This window comes from Copidosoma floridanum, unplaced genomic scaffold, assembly GCF_036245765.1.
Source record: "Copidosoma floridanum isolate Cflo_tuat_1 unplaced genomic scaffold, Cflo_Japanese_pri ptg000001l, whole genome shotgun sequence".
NCBI lineage: Eukaryota > Metazoa > Arthropoda > Insecta > Hymenoptera > Encyrtidae > Copidosoma > Copidosoma floridanum.
In genome coordinates this window covers 4,397,649-4,417,364 of record NW_028321878.1, presented here as the reverse complement: position 1 = coordinate 4,417,364, position 19,716 = coordinate 4,397,649, and the positions used below count along the sequence as shown (strand labels likewise).

Sequence of the window (19,716 nt, the reverse complement as noted above, 5' to 3'; positions counted from 1 at the left end):
TCCTGGCCACGGGTATCTTTTATACCCCTTTCGAGAGAGACTACCACTCCCGGAGAAAGAAAGAAATATAAAAAAATAATAAAAAAGAGAGAGGGAGAAGGACAGGCACCATATACGCACGCATATGTTACACGCACGACATACATACATATATATTATACTTACGTGGCTCTCTGTGTCTGGCGAAAGTGGGCAAAAAGCCTTTTCCTTCGAGTAAGTAGGTAGTATACGTTACGTGCGTACATTGTGTATCGCCTATACCTACACCCATTCACGAAAACACACAAGATATCGCGCGCGCTCGGGTGTTGCCGGGATATAGATGTATACGTGTTTAAGCTATTGGGACAGCCTTGGTCCAGATTAAATTGCCCCGAAGGATATGGCCCGCTCGCGAGTTCGCCCTGGGGCCAATAGACACACATGGGCCTTCGCTGTATACATATATACACACAGAGTAGGTACTCGGATGGTGTTACCGATGGAGTTTGCAAGCCCCCGCTCTTACTGAAATTTCATCGATTGTCCGTTGATGTGGTGCCTTTTCTCTCTCTCTCTCTCTCTCTTTAAATATCTCTCTATAAATGATACTCTCTGCTTCAGTACAACTGACGTCATGTTTCATAACACCGAGCGAAGTGGATTATCATTTCTTTTCACTTGCAGATTAGACTGTTTCGGGCATTCCATGCACAAGTAGTAACAGCTAGTTGATGGTAAGACTGTCCGACCACACTGTTAATTGAACTGTAGGTATTAACGTTTGTACTTGAAAACTCTGATGTTTTCTACCGTACGGATGACGCCTGATTGACTTTTTGCAAAATTGTCAAACTCAAAAAACCCCCAGGATAATCAACGGTGGCCTTCGTTCGTGGACAGACGCGGGACTTGCTCCCGCGATTCCATGCGGACAAAAAGGTCTCGACAAGTAATCGGCCTAATTACGTAATTTTCCTTCCTTGGCGAACCAACGAATCGGCCGGTAAAAACAAACCAAAAATGCGCCGGCGGACGGAGAGCAGAGAAGCAAGGGTATATCCCTTTCCCTTTGCCCCATTCGACTGCGGGCAAACGGGCGGAGCTCAATTTCCAAGGCAAATAGCTTTGTTCTCCTTTTGTTGGCAATTGATGAAAGGGACCCCCAAACTCATTGTACTCGTCTAGTTGTATAATGCATGTACCGATACAATTGTTGTTGTTGGAGCTAATTCGGTAGAGGGGGGGGGGGTGAAAACTAAGTGTATGAGCGTAAAAGACTGATATGTAGTAGTATGGTTGGCGATCGATGGTGTGAAGAAAAATTCAAGTCCGGATGTTGCCAGTGCGTGGCAACAAACGCGTCGATCGAACAACGACGGTAAATTAATTTTCGCGAATCGAGTGGTGCGTGGATTTTTACGGTTGCAAAGTTTTGCGAGAGTCGACGGTGACCCCCTTTTGTTCTCAAGGTGGCCGTGGTAACTTTGCCGACCACTGCATAACATGGGGGGAAAAAGGCGTGTGCTCGCCTGATGGGCGAAAAGAAAAGAAAAAAAGAAAAAATAACATGCGCCGGTGCACTGTGCACAAGTGTATAATGTCATACGATAGATCCCCACGGCGAGATGCTTTTGCGAAGGACCTTTCAATGCTGACTGACACGCGAACCCCTTTTTCCTTTGTGAAAGCTCCGTTTTTTTTTCTTGTTTTTTTAATTTACCATTTGTGTTTTATTTTTTTAAAAGATATCGAGTATTTGCGAAAAATAAAAAATGAGGTCAAGTACGCACGTAAAGAGAAATACTTTTGGTTAATTCGACCAACTAATTGTTGCTACAGTCGCAGCAAAAGTGATATTTGTTGGAATTATTTTATCGTTGGAAAACGATGGTTGAGTGTAATTATGTATAGCTTACAGGGGTTGAAGAAACTGTAGGGTTGTACGAGGAAACCAACAACCATGTTTATAGGCATCCCTGCTCCAGATGATCGTCTTAAATTATCAGTGGTTAAAAAAATGTCACTGCTCATAAATCATCTGTATTGTTGAGAAAAATAATTTTTTTAAGTTAAATGTGCAACAGGTCCCCTTATTTTACGTTTTGTTGCACATAAAACTATTTTTTATCCAAGTTTTCCGTAGTTGCACTTTTTTCTTTAGTGATGCAAATGTATCGTATGCAGAGGTAGTTTCATTTGTTACTTGTCTACATTTTTTACGTCTTTTTTCATATAGCACTCCGATCAAGCAGTTTATAATAGAGTTTTCGTAAAAATTTCTAATCCATTCGGTCCACTTTGAAATGAACATCATACATCATCATCCGCCTTGTAGGGGTGCTAACGTCTAAAGGTTGTACATCAAGTACTAGCAGAAAAAAAGGCTGTTGAGTGATGATAAATGCATCGCGAACTAGCGAACGATTCAAGGTCACGTTGAAGTCGAGAACAGCTGCAGCCATAATGTCAAGGTTGTCGGCCGGCCGTTCCACAAACCTTTCTCCTTTCGACAATTTAGCTATACCTACAAATGCAATTACTTCGATGCGGTAACTCTTATACCCAAGTAAAAGTTACCATTTACTCATACGTAATACGCATAATATAAATGTACACTGCACACCGTAAGAGCACGTGAATCGTTGGATAAATTATTAATTAATAATTATACTTTTAGTCAGTGAGGACTAATCTGCTTTTTTTTTTTTTTTTTTTTTTTTGTTACATCATTTTCATCAGTAATTATATATTTCGTGATGTACATATAATGGATGTGTGATCCTTACGGATTGTCTCAAAAAAGTTCACACGTTTCACATTGATTTTTGTTATTTTTTGTGAATTTTAAAAAAATTTTTCTACAATTTGTTGTACGCGACCATTACGTAAGATCATTGACTGCTTTACTACTGATGATTTTTCGAACAATAAAAAACTGAACCCTTTTTCTTTTTTTATATTAATTTTTATGTAATCGATTAAAAATTTTGTAACACGTTGTCGGAAAGTTTGCATTCACGCAACGTACTCTCAGCAGTTCACTTTTCACAATACAATATATATGTACAAACGTGGATCTAATCAACGTGCAGTGTGAAGAAGAGAAAAAGTACGCGGTGTAAAAAAAAAAAAAAAAAAAAAATCAAGGAAAGTACAAGATCACACGTGCAAGTACACGCGGGATGGAGGTCGACAAACTCGATCAATGTTATTACACAACAACCGAAAATTCGCTACCTTCGCACAATTTACTCACGTATTACGTTAAAAAACATCAGATATTGTAATTTTTGCATAATATTATCTAATTGCGTTTGTCTGATTGAACGTAAAGTAATAATAGTTAAACAAGTAAAAAATTGTACTGCGTGGATATATGTTTGAACATATTATTATAAATGGCACATGGAGTTACCATTTCTCGTTTTTTGTGCGCACAACATGTATACTTGGATATATAATATTTGAATGAAACTATTACCATTGTAGTTTTTGAACCAGACAAACAGACGTACGAGAAAAAAAAGTTGGGCGTATTGATTTAAAATCATAGTTTAAAATATTTTGCTCGCATTTATGAAAGTTTGTCACGAGTGTGCTTAAAGTGGATTAAAGCAGTAGCGGACAGACAGACTCGGTTCGAAAACCATCTTGCGAAACTTTTGGGAGAAAAAAAAGAAATTATAATGCAAGAATAATAATGACAATAATGACGCTGCAAGGCGTGGTTCGGGTACATATAATGTTCGCAGCATTACGATCGTCGCCCGCGAGAATAAAAAGTGAAGAAAAAAAAGTCGAGCATTGGCTTGCGCAAGAGCACAGATTGATCGGTGCCCGAGGCACCCTGTACACTTACATGAATTTTTGAAGCCCAAAGTTCGCGGCCCCTGTCACTAATATACCTCACTGCTTATAGATTTTTACGAAAATAAGACTCGCGCGTCTATAGAAAATTTCGAGCTGTATCGATGATATCGATGATAAATATATGTAGACGTACGCTCGCGCGAAACTGACAACTGGATCAGTGGGTGGGAAAAAAAAAGGTTTGGACTTTCTTTTATGCTAATCGCCACGCGGACCGAGTATTCGGTACTTGTACATCCATATCTATACCGTTGTTTTTGTTTCTCGCGCCAACTTTTGATCGACATTCGACCGGATTTTCGAAATACCACCCCAAACTCCACCCCATGAGGGATGGTTCGACGAAGCAAATGAGGTTTCGATAGAATTTAGCAGGTCGGGCCCTTCATGTGGCAACAGGTGGCCGTGCCGCGTCCTCGAGTGCACCGGCTGGTGCTTCAAGGTCACTTTGCCGCCAAAAGATACAACAGGTCCGATAATACGTTGCTGCCCCGCGCGCGGGTGCAACGCCTGTACTTTCTCTCCGCACTCCGCCCCGTCATTGGTGCAAACTTCTCTCTTTCCTTCTCAAGCTCGACAATGCGTTACGATGATACATATACGTACATTTATAATGTTAACTAATAGTAAACCGATTTTTTTTTTTTTTTTTTTTTTTTTTTTTTCAAATAAATGTACATTATACTACGTGTAAGTTAGGTGTAAGAGAAGGGAGGAGTCCGGTCGCTAGCGGCACGCGAAGGAGCATTGAAGAAAGTATATTTTTCATACGCCGGTTATACATGAGACTGCTGTCCCCCACTTTTTTTTTCTTCGTTCCCATCAGGGGTTTCGGGCTTTCGGTTTGCGAGTATAAAAGACCCCTGCCTACTGCAGAAACGCCAAAGTGATCTCCTTCGATCAACAAATACAGATCGTAGCGTCAGTACCACACACACCTGCAACCATGTTCGCCAAGGTAAGGTTTTACAATTTATTTTCAATTCGTTTATTACAACAAGTTTTCAACAACTAACTTATACGGTTATTTAACAATTGAAATTGTCTCACTGGAAAGAGCAGTGAAATTTACTTTATTCGCTTCCGTAGAAGAAAATATGAGAAAACATTTATTCATACATATAATCATCAGTCATATCTTAGATGTATGTCAATCGATTTTGGTTTTACAGGGTTTTATGTGTATCAATTTGCTTCTTTATTGAGACCAAACAGACGGTACGATTGGGCCCCTCCGATTGAAAAAGCCTCTTATTAGTAATGTACATCAGCCACTAGGCTGGAATATTAAATATGCGATGCGCACAGCACTAGTTGAGAGCATGATTTGCATTAAATTATTTTTAAAAAAGCTTTGCTTGTTGTACCATAGGACACTAGATTATCAAAAAGTTTTTGATTGGGGGAGCGTTTTGTGACTCGCTCAGATAATTTAGAGTACAATAAAAAACAAATGTATGAGAAGCCAATTAAAAAAAATCTAACACTAAAACGATAATATTTTTTTGATTTGCAGATCGCAGTAATCGCTTGCGTGATCGCAGTTGCCCGCGCGGGTATCATCGGCGCCCCGGCGGCCTACACCAGCTACGCGGCACCAGCTGCCTATGCCAGCTATGCCCCCACGGCCTACGCCAGCTACGCCCCTGCACCAGCGGCGTACGCCAGCTACTCGGCACCAGCTGCCTATGCCAGCTATGCCCCCGCGGCCTACGCCACCTACTCTGCCCCATCGGTGAGCGCGACCAGCCAGAACGTGTACCGCTCCGAGGGTAACTTGAACACCGTGTCGACCCACTCAAAGAGCATCGCCACCCCCTTCTCCTCGTCCAACAAGCAAGTGACCACCGTCACCAACCCCGCGGTCTACGCCCACACTGCCCCGGTCTACGCCGCCCCCGCCCCCGCCTTGGCCTACTCGGCGCCCTTGGCTCACGCACCCGCCCCCGCAGCCATCGCCTACTCCCCGGCGGTCGCCGTCTCCCACATGAGCTACTCCGCCCCTGCCTTCAGCTACGGATGGTAAACGGCTCACACCCCCCCAACTACGATACCAATAAGTTTCATTCCACTGTTTTTATTATGTATACTTGTAGGTAATACGTATACTTTTCATTAGACATAAGCACTATGTACATTAGAAGCTCTTTTGTAAATTATTTTCTATCGCTGCGCATTGGCACTGTACATGCATATACACGTCTCATCAATAAAGATAGAATGTAACTTTTTTTTCAATTCAAACCAACATTTGGATATTTGTGTATTTTGTTCATTCCATCCTCTACCTTTCCTTACTTTGTGGAATATAAATCACTAAGATATTTACATTTGTTATGAAAATTTTATTACTCGTTGACTTTACTCTTTAGATATTGTTTATCATAAAGATAACAATTTGATCATTTATTCTAAACTTGATTTTAAAAAATTTTAATTAATGTAAGGTTTATTTCACTCATTGTAACGTTCACTACAGCAAATTTTCTTTAAAATATTTTGTTATTTAGTAAACGTTAGAAAGCAATTACTTATATACAAAATCTTTTAAAAAGCCAACAAAATACATTTATGTTTGTGTTAACAAATGTTTTTAATTTTCCACAGACACATTTTTTCGATTTTTAAGGGTTTTCCAAGGAGCTCGAGCAGCTCATCTTGCTGATATGCAACCAAAATTTTTTTCATCTTCTACACAACTATCAAAGTATACTTAAATAAAAAAACTAATAACCAAAATTTTTAGTGAAAAAATACAAAAAAACCTACCAAAAATCAAGCAACAAAATTTAAAAAACATACAGTTTGTGAATAGAAAGCTTTATTGGATTACAAAATATTATCAATTTCCTGAAAAAATAAAAGTTTACGGTTGAGAAAATAAAAATGTGACCACTTATTAGGATAAAAAAATAGACGAGCGTGCAACTAAAGCGACGAATGGTAATGGTATTATAAAAAAAAACCGTGGAAAAAATTGTAGTGGATCAAAAAGAGAGATTTATTTCTCAATTCTCGGACAAATAATCAAATTGGCACATAAAAATTAAGAGCACATGAAATGTTCGTAACCTTAAAGAAGATTCAAAATATAGTTAACTTAGCGACAGTTTAATAATAGCCGATCCTATTGACCAGGCCATAAGGAGCGCGGCCGACATGAGTCGAAATGGGAGGTACTGCGTAAGACGAGACCACTGGAAGACCATGTCCGTAAACCGGTGCCACGATCGATCTACCGATGCTCGGGGCGACGATCGATTGGGGTATCGAGTGTCCAATCGAGCCGATAAATTGACGAGGGATGGCACCGATCAGGGGATGAGCCGCGGTTGGGCTGCCGATCGAGTTGACATAGACTCGATTGATCGGGATGCCGTAGTTGAAGATTCCACCCGGAAGTCCGAGATTTTCGGCGCTGCCCGCTGCGAGGATGCAAGCGAGGATTGCGAGCTGCAGGGAAAAAATATGAGTTTTTAACGTGAACATTTTTTATCATCCAACACTCTTGGTTTATTTCCTTCTGATGAGACCCTTTTTACGATACATTTGCAAGCACGTGATTAAATATTTCTAAGAGCGGTGTTCATTTTACTTGCTCTTTGGAAAAAAAAACTGTAAATGTGACATAATTAAAATTGTTCAGTTTGACAAAGTTGTTTCAAATCAATAATTAATGAAATGGGTTTTGTCAATTAACGTAAGTTAAAATGGTACATTTGTATTAACAGCGTAATACATTTCAGCAGACGAGTGTGGAACGATAGAAAAATAGCAATGCTGATTACTTACTTTATCGACAAACATGGTGATTTGGGCTGTTGAAGCTTCGGTGGCCAATTGATAAAACGTCCTCCGACACCTTGCCGGATAGCTTTTATATTGAACGGTGACCAAAATCTGCTGCTTGGCAAAAGTAGGCATGAATGTACCAAACCAGACACCGGTCGCGACACCCATGGTGATTGCGATTCTCTATTCTCTAATTACATTCGAGTGCAATGATCCATGTATGGGCAAACTGGTTTTATTAATTTATTTGTTTTTGATTCGTTGCGCGTGTTTATTAATTTTTATTGAAATTATGTGGATAACGTATTATGTAACAGATTGGTAGATTAGGTTATTCGATGAGCTTGACAATTAAAAGTTTTATTCGCTTTGAGCTGCGTATTCTACTTTTGTAAATATTTTTTTATTAACCCTTTGTTTGTTGTTGGAAAAGTTGTAGAAAAGAAATTTTTGAATCTCCGATATCAAGAAAAACTTAAGCTTAGTTTTTGCAATCGAGCTTCCGTCACTTTATATTTGTATAAAACATCAATTCGTGTTTTTCATGGATAAGTCGTTTTTTCTGAAACCGTCAGTACTTAAAATACTATTATGACGGACTTTTCAACTTCAAGTATTTCCGAAAATTTAAATTTTGTGACTTTTTTTTTTTTGCTGATATCTGGTAGTGTATTTTCTTATTAATAATACAAAAAAAAAAAAAAAAAAAATGTTCTGCGACTATCAAATCATTTGTTAATGTATGGTTTACACAAATTCCCGAGATTAGTCTATTTAAATCCCGAAACAATATTATTTGTTTCCATGAGATCATGCACAGTTTCATGAAAGATTTAAGATTTTTAGTACACACAAAAATTGAGTGTGACCAGAATTTTCCAACAACACTTTAACAACGTATAAAATGTCTATTGTGTCCAGTCTGTTGAATCCTTAAAATAAATTTCAGTTAGTTGGACTAAAACAAAGCCGATACTTAACAGAAAAAAAGTAATGCTTTTCGTGGTACGTGTATTACTACAGAACTCGCAGGCTTCGAGTCACGCACTTATTTACCAGAAAATACCAATTGATACACGTTAGCTGGAAGAATAACTACCAATTTTAGGTGTAATAAATGCTTTGACGAATGTATCGGACTTTATTTTTAAATCACAAAATTTACTCATGTATAGTTATATCATTTGTTTATTTTCATTGCTTTATATTACACTCAATTAACCCAAATCATTTCATTGCTTAGCCCACTTTTCCAATATCTCTTTTACCTCTTACCACCACGACATTGTTAGGACTACAGGTGAGACGGATATAAATATTATTACTCATGAATTTAAATAACACGTCCATCCAAACAATTAATTGAAGCTTTATCCAACTAATGATGAAATTTGTTTTTTTAAGAACACCGATGTATAGATGTGTCATAATTATATATTATACAAATAAATAAATAAAAAAATAAAAAAAACTATATACCATACACTTTCCAACGCAATTTTAATTTAAAATATTCAAAATGCAAAATGTGTATCGATCAAAATGAAACATTAATGGAGTACCAGCTATAATTGACACTCGTTATGTGTCTATTCTGAGACTATTCTCAACGTACTCTACGAAACCCAAATTTTCGTCAACAGAGAGACAGATATTTCCAAAGTCCTTTTTTATTATAGGCACGAGTGACAGTCGTACAAACGCTCGCCGAGGTAGGTGCGGCGAGAAATCAATCTCCCAGTCTCGTTAAGAGCTATAGATCGGCTTTCTTTGCTGTGCGATGTAAAGCTTGAATTCGTAATACAATATTAAAACGTATACGTATATACCATTATCGAATTTGAGCGGTACCACGCGTTCGGTATTATTACGAAATTCGCGTAGGGATTATGTGTTATGTAATTTTTAGTTTCGCTTCGTACTTCTCGTTGATACAGTTACCTGTTATTACGAGGTATTTGGTAACTGAAATTAATTAAATTTTCTCAACGTCGACGATCTTAACCCATTATTGGTGTTATATAGTTACGGCCAGGGACTCGAAAACCGTATAAAGTGTAATTCGCTTGTTGTTGAATGTTTCTTTTCAAAACATATAAAAAAGAAGAACACGTATAATTAACTTATAAAAATACTCTGCATTCTTATGAATTATGAGAAATAATTTCCAACTATTTTTTAATTATAAAAAAAGGACTTTTATCATTTTAATACTTTAAGTTTTGCTTGAATAGTAATAAATTCTTACAGTATGACCAAATGATAGAAAAAAATGAAGTTGTCAATGATGAAAAAATATTTCAAGTGATTTTTGATGATTTAAAACTTCAGTAAGCATACTTGGTATCACAAAAAACAGTATGAATGTGTTCAGGTACATGCACCTAATTAAAAATAATTATGGTATGGTATGATATATCAATACTCGCCATTAAGGTAAGCATATACGTTAAAAACTATTATTTAATTTCAATTATTTCATACTTATGTTTATGTTAGCAAGTTGATGAGGAAAATGATACAAAAATGATAAAGAAGAAAAAAACTTTTATTTTCACATATTTAACGCATTTCAAATACATTGTGTGTAGAAAAGGCCGTAGTACTAAAATTAAAAATTTTACAATTATTTTAAGTCTATGGTCTATATTTTTATTTCTTTCCAAACAAATAAATGAACTGACAACCTGACACTCTTTTCATTAGTAAAAAATTGAAGATTCCAATCAATACATATTTTGAGATGGTCATTAAATATATTTATTAGAAATGAAATTAAGTAATGATGGACATTACTGTAATTTTTTTTCTCTGCGTATCAATCAATATAAAGAACTCTCTCAACTCTCGAACGGAAATAATTTCGTTTTTAAAAGTAACCAAAGTGATTTAACAATTTCTCATATGCACCTACAGCATCAAAAGTAATTTGTTCAATTTTCCTCACAGATTTGCGTACATCATTTCTGATATGAAGCTGTAAATTCTTATTTCTTTCTTTGTAATGAGTTATCATATACCTCATGCGCATTAGGAGTCTACGAAATTCGCGTCTCACATTCATGTCCAATGACTTAGCCTTTTCGAAATCATCGTAATTGCGAAAACCTTCCGTTTTTAGGTGTTGCGTTAATATTCCTTTAGCTCTCTGGCATATGTTCCAGTAACGTCTGAAGAATACAACGTTATTATCATATATTCTCATCAATCTTGCTTGCTGTTGCTGCAATAAAAATTAAATTAAATTGAAATTGATTTAAAAAAAATATATTTTCCAAACTTACAATAAACTAACAATAACCAGAATTTACGAATAAGATGGATTTGTGATGAATAAAATACGTGTTTTACCTCGACTGTTTGAAAAACCTTTCTTTTCATGGCTGATTCAACCAAAAAAAGGTTGGTACTCAAGAGAAAAAAAATGAGTACTTTTACGTGAGTCGTTGCGATATGCATTGTTAGAATGCTTGAATTCAACTGTGGATTAGAACGGCTAGCTTGTTTAATTGAAGAACATAAGTGAAGATAACGAGCGACTTGAACAGAAATTATCTCATTAGACATTAATGAGGTACGTATCAAATTTTATTTTTAAATTCCTATACTATTTGACTAACTGCTTTTTAAGTCCCATTAAATTTTTGTTCATGTCTTTTTTTTCCTAATGAACAAGACCTTGTTAATACAAGGTTACAACATTTCGGCAAATGCAGTAAAGACGATTAGAATCATTGTTAACAATAGTTTGTAGGTTTTTTGACAGGACCAAACAGTATGACCCCTCCTTTACCAGTAAACATTTTAAAGTACAAGTTATAACATCAACCTACAAATTCGGAAATTGAAAGTTAACAAAGATACGCATTTTTCTAGTGTAAAATTCTTATAGCTAGATACTGATAACGCCTTTGTATAATGTGCATATCGTCACTTGGAAAAGAAAAGCTAATAAGCCAAACAGTGGCATAAAAAAAAGACTGTAATTTTTGACAAAAAGTCACATAAGGCTCCATATGAATTTTGACTTAATTTTTTTTTATGTATCATAAGCAAAATCGTTGGCTTCCATTATCCTACGCACCTCTCATTAACTGCTTCGATACGCTTAAAATAGTACACTACACACCTAAGGAGAAAAAATAAAGCCAAAAATTGCAAACACAAAATTTGAGGCCTCATTACCTGCTTTCGTGGTGACAACATGATTTTATGTACTGCGCCACGTCAAGGATGACATATTTGCCTCGAAGGCATGAAAAAACCGTTTCTATCCCTACATTTTTCTCCACATAGGTATCATCCATGGGTACTCAATAAGTTACCTTTTGGGATCTGATCAGTGTTGTTACCTTTTAACTTAACGCCTGAATGGATACGTTGTATTATCTCATCTGAGTCCATGACGTTAGTTCATTTACATATTGCACAAACATTAACTCTTATCTTGATATTCTATGACGTAGGGTAATGACAAAAAGGAATAATCAAATAATAAACAAAAACTTTTGTGTGAACGTAAAATTCTATCAAAGTGTTATGTCAAACATAACGTTTGTGTAAAAAGTACTTATGCAAAGATTCTTGAGTTTTTGGCGTTTTCACGAGATTGAAAAACAATTCGTGACTGTCAACTGTATGTGACAAATAAAAACAGTTTGGGCATAAGACATGAATGAAAAAAATATTTTACAATATTCGCAAACTAAATCGCAAAATCGTATAGCCTCGACTTTTGTTCTACAATACAATGTACACACTGGCTACATGATATCATGTTCTAAAACTCGTAGTAATTAGGCATGGATAAAAGTAGTATTTCTTTGAAGGAATCAAAGGAATTGTAAGGAAAAATTATTAATTACGTTTGATTTGTTATTTTATAGCAGCACACGTCAGAACATTTTTAGATTATACAAAAAGTGCTCTAAATTCTAATAATATTGTTGATGAAAATATTGTTGAAGCTCACAATTGGTTTTTTGATAAATTAAAAATAAAAAAATTAAATGGATTAAGAGCAACGAAAACTGTCATCGAGGAAACAAAAATAATCAACAAGGTTGAACCAACTATCTTTGTCGTCGGTCACAAATATTTTTGAATCAACTTCATCCGTATTTTCAAAAATTATTTTCTCTTTGTTCAGCTGTCGGTTGCGGCTTTTTTTAATTCTCATTGAACATTTTTTTACATATATATTTACGAGAAACCATTACCACAATACATCACTTTACAACAATGCCTGTCAAGTTCATACTCATCGTTATTTTTGGGTTGGCTTTGGTTTTAGTAAGTATTCGAGTTGTACCCCATTGTCACAAATATCATTAGGAATTGAGATTTTTTAAATTATACACCGATAATTTACATAACAGGCCGAGCCAATTCCAGATGCGGCTGTTCAAACAAACATTTTGGTAAAACTAATTTCGTCGTAAATTATGTTAACTAGCCCAAGTCCACAACGATAAGCATAAAAATGTTAATTTGATTAATCGATTACAGGCCACAGCGATATCCACGACAAATTTTAAAAATGACGACTCCAGGAGTAATTTTGAGGTGATAAATAAATTAAAAAAAAAAAAAAAAAAAAAAACAAATTACTTCCCGAAGAAGTCAACTGACGAAATGTGTAAAAAAGACTTGATTAATATGAATCTTGATTGCAGAGCTTCATGAGGTCCATAGAGGTCGAATTGCAAGCCGAAGAGCAAACAGACCTTATCGACGCTAATTCAGAGCGAAGTCTCGAGGACACGTGGATGAAGTTGAGGCGAAAATGGGAATCCATAATCAACAAGGCGAAAGCGAGGGTGCACGACTTCGTCGCCAAGGGCAAAAATGTTTACCAAATCGTCACGAAACATCTCCCGAAACTCAAAGTGAAAATGGTCAAACTGATCGATGACGTGAAAAAAACGTACCGAGAAATCGTTATCGAGGGAAAAGACGCTGGGGTTGAGATGAAAAGTTTTTACGAAACTCTAAAAGAGGCGTACGAAGAGTTGAAACTGCCGGCGCTCCAAGTTTACGATGAGTTCAGGGATTTTGTCAAAGACATCCGAAGGGTCATTGAAATAATACACGCGACAGTGGGTGCCATCAAGTACATCGGATGATTTTTTTCATTGATGTATACACGTATTTTGTTAATAAACACTATTTCATTTTCTTTTGTTATACACGAATTTTTTTTATCGATTTTCTTCCTCTTTTTATGTCAAAGTTTATTTTGGTGTACTTTGCATGTGTGTTCGGGAACTGGGAAGAATTTGTTGCACAAACACGGTATACTCATTTCATTTTGAGTTATAAAAACCCTTCAATTTTTTAATATTAACATGTAACAATTATGAAAAATCGTTAAGAACTAAAAGTCACGTACAAAAAACTGTAAGGAAAATTTATTTTTATAACCATATGATATTTGCTCGGAAAATGCGTTGTTAAAATTATTTTATATATACTTTGTGCCACTATTGAAGTTTTTTTATAATAATCACAGTGATTATCATGTGCATTACGTCAATGTTCATTGACCCAAGTTTATTTACTTGGAAAATTGTATTTTTTGGAGCTTTTTTTCGTTTATCTTGTATGCACGTCAACGGGGAAAAATTGATAATTAAAAACGACACGAAAATGTTGTGAACGAAAATTCATGCGGTAAAACTCAATTGTTACCGTTTTGACAATTTAGGTATATATGCTGTATATCTATACAGTATCTACATCTACATAACATAGCATAGTGTAAAATACATCAAATGCATCCTCGTCTTAAAGTGCTTCTTAAGATGTGAAATGGCTTTTTGCATGTAATGCCATGTTTGTTGGTATACGGTTACGGTTCTACAGTAGTCTTCGTCCGACAGATTGATAGTACACTGTCGTAATCTGGTCGTTAAATAATATTTATACAACTTGCACACCTAGTGGCAAATAGTTTTTGAGGTTAAGTTGAGAGAAATCGTTGGCTGTCAAAACGTGCCACGTCGTAGCAGGCGCGGGCCACTGGCTCCCTTCGTCGGTCTCGTCTTCAACGTCGTCCAACAGAATCATGCTGACCGCGGCGGCGACCTCGTTGTCGAGCAACGGTGGCAACTCGTCCTACGGCAACAACGAGCGGACGTCCACCGTTGGAGCGGCTGCCGCTGCTACGGAGGCTGAGCTTGCCACTGACTGTGCGTCTGGTGGTCTCTTTCACACAGATTACAAAAAGTAATGTTTTCATTAATTTCTAGCTTACGTATGGGTGCACGCAGTTGTTGTTTTCAACCGATTATTGATAAATAAAAAGAATGCTTGATGTTTTACAGGCATGATGATTTGAAACAAATGTTGGACAGTAACAAAGACGGGCTTAAGCTCGAAGCTATGAAGAGAATCATTGGGGTAAGTCGATTCAATGGTTTTGTGATCGTATTTTTTGTTTGTGAGCATCTAATGCCTCGATAATTTACATTATTTTAACTTTGTCCAGATGGTAGCCAAGGGCAGAGATGCATCGGATCTCTTTCCAGCAGTTGTGAAGAACGTCGTTTCTAAAAATATCGAAGTTAAAAAATTAGTTTACGTGTATTTGGTCAGGTACGCTGAAGATCAGCAGGATCTCGCTTTATTGTCGATTTCTACGTTTCAACGCGCATTGAAAGATCCGAACCAGTTAATAAGAGCAAGTGCCCTGAGAGTTCTTTCAAGTATCAGAGTATCGATGATTGTTCCGATTGTGATGCTTGCCATAAAAGATTCGGCAAGTGATATGTCACCTTATGTAAGAAAGACTGCAGCTCATGCTATTCCAAAGTTGTACTCTTTAGATCCAGAGCAAAAAGAAGAGCTTATCATTGTTTTAGAAAAATTACTGTCCGACAAGACTACTTTGGTAGTGGGATCTGCAGTAATGGCTTTCGATGAAGTTTGTCCTGATCGTATCGATCTTATACACAAAAATTATAGAAAGTTGTGTAATTTATTAGTTGATGTTGACGAATGGGGACAAGTTGTTATTGTTAATATGTTGACAAGGTATGCAAGGACTCATTTCTTAAACCCTAATGCTGATGTAAGTTACTTTTTACTTATTAACGTCAGTATGTACGAAATGTCTGAAATATTTATTAAAAGTTCTAAATATTTTTAGGAATCGGAAGATGAGGAACAGCGTCCGTTTTATGACTCGGATTCAGAATCATCTAGCACAAAGAAACCAAAGTTTACCTTGGATCATGATCATAGGTTGCTTTTACGTAATACAAAACCGCTGTTGCAAAGTAGAAATTCTGCTGTGGTAATGGCAGTAGCTCAATTGTATCATCACACTGCACCCAGGAGTGAAGCAGTAGTCGCCGCAAGGGCTCTGATAAGGCTGCTCAGAGGTTACAGGGAAGTTCAGAGTGTGGTGCTTCATAGCATAGCTAGTATTTCACTCAAAAGAAAGGGCATGTTTGAGCCATTTTTGAAATCGTTTTTCGTGAGAACGTCGGACCCAACTCACATTAAATTATTAAAATTGGATATTTTAACGAATTTAGCAACTGAAACCAACATTAGCGTAATTTTACGAGAATTCCAAACTTATATTTCAAGCAGTGATAAGGAATTTGTTGGCGCTAGTATTCAAGCTATTGGAAGATGTGCTAGCAATATTAAAGAAGTCACTGACACCTGTTTAAGTGGGCTAGTATCATTACTAAGTAATAGAGATGGTAAGCAAATGGTTAGAGATATTTTGTTGGTCGATTGTCTTTAATTTGCATGTATAATTTTCTTTTATTTTGTAGAGGCCATTGTAGCAGAAAGTGTAGTAGTAATTAAAAAGTTACTGCAGACTCAGCCAAATGAACACAAGGACATAATAGCTCACATGGCCAAGCTTATGGACTTTATAACAGTACCACAAGCACGTGCTTCCATTCTTTGGCTACTTGGTGAGTACTCGAACCGAGTACCCAAAATAGCTCCTGACGTCTTGAGAAAAATGGCCAAAACTTTCATAAACGAGGAGGACATTGTTAAACTTCAAACTCTCAATCTAGCTGTCAAGCTATATCTGAGCAATGCTGAGCAAACGCGCAAGATCTGCCAGTACGTTTTCCAACTAGCAAAGTACGATCAGAACTACGACATTCGAGATCGAGCGCGGTTTCTTAAATTTTTTATATTTGATGGAGAAGATAAGCCTGATAAGAAACTACCCCAGTATGCTAAGAGGATCTTTTTGGCACATAAGCCCGCACCAACGCTGACTTCGAGGTTCAAGGATTCGCAGTTTCAGCTGGGCACTTTGTCGCATTACCTGAACATGCCTTGTACGGGTTACCGTCCGTTGCCTCCTTTTCCCGATGTACAGCCCGATCCTTCTGTACGCGATGTACCTGATGCTACAAGTACCCTGGATTCAAAGAAAACCAAGCACTGCCTGAAAAAAGACAAAAAGGAAAAGAAAGAGAGCTTTTATGACGACGACAGCTCCCCCCAGGAAAATTCGAACAGTGAAGAGTCAGACAGTAAGTCAGACTCGGACAGTGACTCGTCTGAAGACAGTAGCAATTCATCAAACGAGAAATCATCGGCTTCAGAAAAATCTAAAACCAAAGTAAAGAAGATTGTAAATAGCAAGAAAGTTAAACAAGAAGAATCGGATGATGATGAGGGTAGTGAAGATGAGAGTGCAAGTAGTAGTGGTAGCGACTCGGAGGATTCCGACAGTGACGAGTCATCTTCCGACAAATCAGAGTCTGACAGTGAGTCAGATAAAGAAGTTCCAAAGAAGCAGTCCTTGTCAGCTGTCAGCAAACCTACAGATGACGCTAAGAAAGAAAAGAAAAACGAGCAGAGAAGTAATCTCGATTTACTTCTGGATCTTGATGATGGTAAGAAAAAAATTTTTTTTTTTTTATTATTAGTATAACTTTATTCATTTTATTGAACGTAAATTTTCAGTAGTGCCAATGACACCTATAATGACGCCCAGCTTGGGTGGTTTCCTTACGCCTATCGTGCCAACTCCAGCTTTAGCTATGTCAGATGGTATTAGTGAAGTTTCGCCTTCGTTCATTCCAATAAAGAAATTTGAATTATTTAACAAAGTTAGCGGTCGTGGCTTAAAAATGGAATACAGATTTACTAGATCGCAGCATTTAATTAGCTCTGCCATGGTCAACATCGAATTAACATTTTCTAATGAAGGCACTGAAACGATTCAGAATATTCGTGTTGGAAATAAGGTGCGTTATAAAAATTGTTTCACTTTCTCGTATTTATTTTAATAGTTAACATTATGGTGACATTAAAAGTAAAACCATTATATTATAGAATCTTCCAAGTGGGATGTCCATTCACGACTTTTCACCAATACCGATTTTAGAACCAAACACCTCTGTACCCAGTAGCATAGGGATCAATTTCAATGACTCCACTCAACCCGCGGTGTTTAACGTTGATTTTACGATTAAAGATGAATCGGTTTCCCGCAATGTTAATGTGAAGGCGCCTATAGGAGAAATCGTTAGATCAGTCTTTTTACCTGAGACTTTATTTTTTTCTGAAAAGGATAAGCTCAAAGGCATGAATGAGCATGCCGGTAAAATGAATTATTCCTGTGAAAGAAAGAACTTGACTCAAAAAGTACTTGAAGCCGCTAACTTTGCTGTTATATCCAATGATAATGAGACTATTAGGTACAACATCCAAATTTTTATAGAATGTTCTACAAATCTGTGTTCATAATAATAATCGTCTCTCTTTTTTAGGTTTGCTGCACATACTCTTGCTTCTAAATCTTTAGTGTTGGTGACATTAAAACTAGAGGAGGGAAATGCTCTGGAAATTTGTGTTAACTGCGAAAAAATGGTGATTGGTTCAATGCTGCTTAATGAACTCAAAACTAATTTTAAGTAATCAAAAATTTCGAACAAAATGTGATCAAATTTATTATTGTACAAAGTTTTAAAGCCAATTGTGCATAATATGACCCAATGAAACAACACTGTAAAATAAGCAACTATTATAAAGTATAAAACTAAAAGTAAGTTAAATCCTAAGTCGTACAAAATTTTAATATGATAAAATTTCAGGCTAACAACTGTATACAGCAAATAGTATTCATTAATTTCCATGAAACTGTATTATTTTTATGTTATTGCTAAAGGTGCTTTTTTCACTGTATTCCTAGTTTTTTTTTTTTTTTTTTTTTTTTTAATATAAAATATTAGTACGAAGAAAAAATACAAAATATGGTTTTATTAAAAAATAATCAACTCGTAAAGTACAAAAATTAATTGTTTTAATAAAATATTAAAACTACGTTTTATTTTCACGTTTCATTAAATTACTTTTGCTACAAAAGTACGACAGTATCTGAATAATTATTAGAATTATTTAAACACAAAACTATTTTAATTAACTATATTTAACAGATTCATTATTTGTGCTACTTTCCTTTTATAAAAGTAAAAACACTTGATAGAGAAGTCGCGATCTAATAATTGTAGAGGCGTTAAACTTAAAATATGCATACTAAAAAGGAGAAACTTGAAGAGGTAAAAACAAGCTATTAAATTCTTTCGACTTAAAAGTTCGCCTTGACGGTAAATATAACGTTAGTTGCAAAAAGTTTTCAGTGGCCTCTAAAAAGGAAAAAAATAAACGGAAAACTCAAACACGAAAGACAATTTTACGGGTCTAAGCTGGCTATGCTGTCTAATGTGTCCGTAAGTCTGAAAGAAAGACAATAATTATTCTGTCGACGCGCTCTACAAAACGATTTTAACACGTAAATCGCTGCACCGGACCGGACAAGGGTTATTTTACCTACTATCTTTGCGATCTGCAACTGCATTCCAGCACTTTTTTTTTTTTTTTTTTCTAATCAATCAAATCATTGAAATGGAACTGGAGTGAGTGAGTATGAGTGATCTGTAGATATATTATAAGGGAAAACACTCGATATACCTATCGGAACACTCGCTCACCGTATGTCGGTAATTCATCAACCATCAGCTACTGCAACTCCATCTCCGCGTAAGTATACCTTGTGCTCCGATTGCTCCGAAAAGTAAAAAA

General features: G+C 36.3%; 2 protein-coding genes across 3 annotated transcripts; both read left to right on the top strand.

Annotated features, from left to right (window-relative positions):
* The first annotated feature begins 4,798 nt into the window (after positions 1–4,798).
* LOC111643066 (uncharacterized) lies at positions 4,799–5,878 on the top strand. Its single transcript, XM_089588998.1, has 2 exons — positions 4,799–4,810; positions 5,369–5,878. Exons 1-2 carry the CDS (start codon positions 4,799–4,801, stop codon positions 5,876–5,878), a joined length of 522 nt encoding a protein of 173 aa, XP_089445124.1.
* An 8,581-nt stretch (positions 5,879–14,459) lies between these two features.
* rb (adaptor related protein complex 3 subunit ruby) lies at positions 14,460–18,740 on the top strand. Of its 2 annotated transcripts, XM_089593824.1 has the most exons (9): positions 14,460–14,871; positions 14,970–15,045; positions 15,134–15,715; positions 15,794–16,358; positions 16,434–17,424; positions 17,494–17,525; positions 17,596–17,879; positions 17,968–18,332; positions 18,405–18,740. In XM_089593824.1, the coding sequence occupies exons 1-9, from the start codon at positions 14,711–14,713 to the stop codon at positions 18,550–18,552; spliced, it is 3,204 nt and encodes a 1,067-aa protein (XP_089449950.1). In that variant the 5' UTR covers positions 14,460–14,710; the 3' UTR covers positions 18,553–18,740. The 2 variants fall into 2 exon arrangements, with proteins under 2 accessions (XP_089449950.1, XP_014213137.1); XM_014357651.2 differs by having other exon boundaries at positions 16,434–17,525.
* Positions 18,741–19,716: the final 976 nt, after the last annotated feature.